The following is a 4,726-nucleotide window of genomic DNA, read 5'->3' as shown; positions in this document are numbered from 1 at the left end:
CCATCCCATCGCAGGCCCCGTGTATAACACCCACCATCCCATCGCAGGCCCCGTGTATAACACCCACCATCCCATCGCAGGCCCCGTGTATAACACCCACCATCCCATCGCAGGCCCCCCGTGTATAACACCCACCATCCCATCGCAGGCCCCCCGTGTATAACACCCACCATCCCATCGCAGCCCCCCCGTGTATAACACCCACCATCCCATCGCAGCCCCCCCGTGTATAACACCCACCATCCCATCGCAGCCCCCCCGTGTATAACACCCACCATCCCATCGCAGCCCCCCCCGTGTATAACACCCACCCTCGCAGGCCCCCCGTGTATAACACCCACTCTCGCAGGCCCCCCGTGTATAACACCCACCATCCCATCGCAGGCCCCCCCGTGTATAACACCCACCATCCCATCGCAGGCCCCCCCGTGTATAACACCCACCCTCGCAGGCCCCCCCCGTATAACTTCCACCCTTTTCTCTCTACAGGAAACAATCGTCGTCTGAAGTATCTCAGCTTGGCCGTTGCTGGTTGTCCAGAACGCTTCCCTCATCCTCAGCATCCGATATGCCCGCACCCTGCCCGGTGACCGCTTCTTCTCCACCACCGCCGTGGTCATGGCTGAGATTCTCAAGGGCATCACTTGCCTGCTGCTCATGCTGGCCCAGAAGAGAGGTAAGTTGTGTCATGGCTGCTCCAGGTCTGTAATCCATACGCCCCATTCTTTCCTCTCAGTCTAGGGACCCCTGCATGTTCCACAACTACAACTCCCAGCAGACCTTTTGCAACATCTGGGCTCAACCGTTCGGAGACCACTGGTCTACAGCTACCACACCACAACTTGCAACCACAAGTCCACCATGGATGGATTACTGGCACTTATTGGGTGTAGACTCGCAGTGTGGCACCATTTCTGTAGCACGATGAGACCCACGTAACGGCCAAAGTTGCCACGTAGCCTTATGGAGCCCTATTATCTGGCCAAAAAAAAAATGGCTTCCCTCCAATCCATTGTCTGTAACTATTGTTCCTTTATACAATAGTACCAGACACATGACCTGGGCAGGACTGGCGTGTTCATTGTGCATTTTAGGATACAGTTCTTGGAAGTTACAGTCCTCCTGTCAGAGGAATGTTTCTTCTTGTGCCCCTCTGACAACTCTTCCTGCAACCAATTACAATCCAGAGTTGTGATTGGTCACTTCACGGCCAGGTTCACATATATATGAAGTTTTGGTGCAATTTGTTTAAAAAGGACCTGTCACCAAATAAACTTTTCTAAACTACCTCAGGCTATCTTCCCTAACTACTCCTAACACCCCTCCTGCCCTTAAAAAAAAAATGTCAGAACCTTAAAGGGGTTCTCCGCTGCTCAGCATTTGGAACAAACTGTTCCTGGGAGCTTGTGACGTCATAGCCACAATCCCTCAATGCCAGTCTATGGGAGGGGGCATGACGGCTGGCACGCCCCCTCTCATAGACTTGCATTGAGGGGGCAGGGCTATGACATCACGAGCTGCCAGCTCCAGTGTTCGGAACAGTTTGTTCCAAATGCTGAGCAGCTGAGAACCCCTTTAAAAAGCTGTGTATCATAGTGCAATTTCCCCGCAAGCGAAAGTGGGCGTTTCCCAGCAGGCATGACATCACTGAAGCCTGATGGGGGACCACTTCCGCCCTCACCTGGTTGCAGCATTGTGATGAATAGAAGACCTCAGGCTCTGTGCATGTTTCAGTCTGTGTTGCTATCAGTGGGGCTCTCCTTCAGCTTTCAGTCTGTGCAGCTTTCTGTGAGAATCTGTGGAGCTTTCTGTTAGAATCTGTGGAGCTTTCACTTTCTGTGCAGCTGTCAATCAAGCTCAGTGCAAAGAAACACTTCCTGAGTTTGGACTCCTGCCAGGCAGGGAGGAGGACCAAACTCACTGTATTGTGGCAGGAAACAGAACAGAGCCACCTAGTGGACGTTTTTTAATATTACATTTTAAACATTATTATGTTAATTTGAGCAAGTGAATGGGAAAGTGTTGGCTAATTACACAATGAACACTATATTAAGTGTTACTTGATGACAGATACTCTTTAAAGGATTTAAAAGAAAGGATAAGTATAAAGCAGTGTTTCCTATATACCAGTGTGCCTCCAGCTGTTGCAAAACTACAACTCCCAGCATGCCCGGACAGCCTTCGGCTGTCCAGGCATGCTTGGAGTTGTAGTTTTGCTACAGCTGTAGGCACCCTGGTTGGTAAACATTGCTCTTTCATTCTTTATACCAGTGGTCTGCAAACTGGTGCTCCAAATGTTGCACAACAGCTGTCCGGGCATGCTGGGAGTTGTAGTTTTGCAACAGCTGGAGGCACCCTGGTTGGAAAACACTGCTCTATAGCATACTCCTATACCAGTGGTCTCTAAGCTGTGGACCTCCAGATGTTGCTGAACAACCAACAGCTGCTCGGGCATGCTGGGAGCTGTAGCTTTGCAACAGCTGGAGGCACACTAGTATAAAGGAAACAGTGTTGCACCAAATACTCCACAATTGTCTTAGTCGCTATATCTGTGCTGATCCATAGGAGGTCGGGTACTGTATATCTCACTATTGGTATTGGACCCGTCTGCTGTTGTCTCACGTTCATTGATTGGGGTAGTGACAGCGCAGAGTCGGCTCTGCTGTATTTACAGATAAGGATCCTCATGCACTCACCTTTTTATATGAATAACGTAGAAGAGGTGAGACGTGTATGTAGATGGGGGATGTAGCCGCAGTTATCTGCGAGTGGCCTGACTGTCCCCATATCACAGCGGGGTCCCTCCTTATCTTATGGCCCTCTGTCGTATCTCTCACACTCATGTTGTGTCCCCCTTATGACAGCGGATTCCCTCCTTATCTTGTGGCCCTCTGCCGTTATCTCACATTTATGTTGTGTCCTATATCACAGCGGGGTCCCTCCTTATCTTGTGGACCTCTGCCGTTATCTCTCACACTATTGTTGTGTCCCCATTTCACAGCGGGGTCCCTCCTTATCCTGTGGACCTCTGCCGTTATCTCTCACTTATGTTGTGTCCCCATATCACAGCGGGGGTCCCTACTTATCTTGTGGCCCTCTGACGTTATCTCTCACACTCATGTTGTGTCCCCCTTATGACAGCGGGGTCCCTCCTTATCTTGTGGACCTCTGCCGTTATCTCTCACACTATTGTTGTTTCCCCATATCACAGCGGGGTCCCTCCTTATCTTGTGGCCCTCTGCCGTTATCTCACATTCATGTTGTGTCCTATATCACAGCGGGGTCCCTCCTTATCTTGTGGCCCTCTGCCGTTATCTCTCCCATTCATGTTGTGTCCCTATATCACAGCGGGGGTCCCTCCTTATCTTGTGGATCTCTGCTGTTATCTCCTGCGGTGTCATTGTCTTTTACTCCATGTTTATTCTCCACTATCTCTCACTTCACCCAGCTTAGGATCTCTGCTTGCTGTTGATGAATGGAATCTTTATTGTTAAATAACATAATATCATTACTGGTATCAGAGCTCTTATAAACATAGAATGTGTCGGTAGATAAGAACCATTTGGCCCATCTAGTCTGCCCAATATTCTGAATCCTATCAATAAGCTCTTGGCCTGTGTGATGTATTTTAGGATGGCGCGCTCGGTAATAACCAGTTCACTGGCAGCAAGCAGAGATCTATAAGTGAGTTAATAAGAAATGAGGCCTAATTGATGCAACACTGGTGTGATGGTTGTATATAAGTGATCCCTATGCTGTGGCCCTCACGACTACAACCCCCAGCATAAGGGGACCTTGGGGATCACTGCTGTAGAGCCCTTCTGCTCCATGGGAGGTTTCTGTCCTCCCTGAGCTCGCCTTAGGAAAAAAAAGAGCATAGCACAACCCTGGGCCATCAACCCCCTCCCACAGGTAAGTGACCCCGTCCGTAATAAAGACACAGTGCAATGATAACAGATAGTAACACTGTCCCAGTAACCGATCCTGGGGTGTTGTCCGATTCATATTCTATCTATCTAATATCTATCTAATCATCTTTTTGTTCTGTATTCTGCAGGTAACGTGAAGGAGCTAGTCTTGTTCCTGTATGATGCCATCCTTATTCAGTACATGGACACCCTGAAGCTGGCAGTGCCCTCCCTTATTTATACCTTACAGAATAATCTACAGTATGTGGCCATATCCAACCTCCCAGCAGCCACCTTCCAGGTAAGAGAAGAGCTGTAGCCTAGACCCATCACTTTTTCTTTCTTACACAAATTCTTAAAGGGGTACTCCGGTGCTCCAGTGCTCAGAATGCTTGGAGCCAGAGGACGCGATCGTGACGCCATGTCGCGTGGTGTGGTGTCAGGAGGGGCGTGGCCATGGCGTCACGATCACTGCTGCAGGAACCCCGTGTTTTTTTAGAACGCCTGGTGCTGTGGGAAATCACGGGGGGGGGGGGATGGGGTGCCAGCAGAGGGGATATCCTTTGGATAGGGGATAAGATGTCTAGCAGCAGAGTACCCCTTTAAGTCAAGTTAGTTTCCACTGGTTTATAAAATTGAAATCTATCAGCAGTTATGTAGATATTTGCGCAATTTTTTTTTTTTACTTTTAAATGCTTTTTTCTGGTGTCAAGCTTTAATAAATTCTCCCCAAAATCTGTTTATAAAATTGTAGTAATTCTCATATATACAGTAACTGACATTTATTTATTATGAAGTATCAGGATTAAGACGTTGGT

At 48.8% G+C, this 4,726-nt stretch overlaps 1 protein-coding gene across 1 annotated transcript in view; it reads left to right on the top strand.

Annotated features, from left to right (window-relative positions):
* SLC35A2 (solute carrier family 35 member A2) overlaps positions 1–4,726 on the top strand; it is an 18,445-nt gene that overhangs the window by 4,697 nt on the left and 9,022 nt on the right. Inside the window, 3 exon segments of the mRNA XM_056540920.1 lie at positions 490–527; positions 529–676; positions 4,058–4,209. Coding sequence (XP_056396895.1) covers positions 490–527; positions 529–676; positions 4,058–4,209 — 338 coding nt within the window.

This window comes from Hyla sarda, chromosome 9 (genome assembly GCF_029499605.1).
Source record: "Hyla sarda isolate aHylSar1 chromosome 9, aHylSar1.hap1, whole genome shotgun sequence".
Taxonomy (NCBI): Eukaryota; Metazoa; Chordata; class Amphibia; order Anura; family Hylidae; genus Hyla; species Hyla sarda.
The sequence above is the reverse complement of the archived record's forward strand: the minus strand, read 5'-3'. Positions and strand labels throughout refer to the sequence as shown.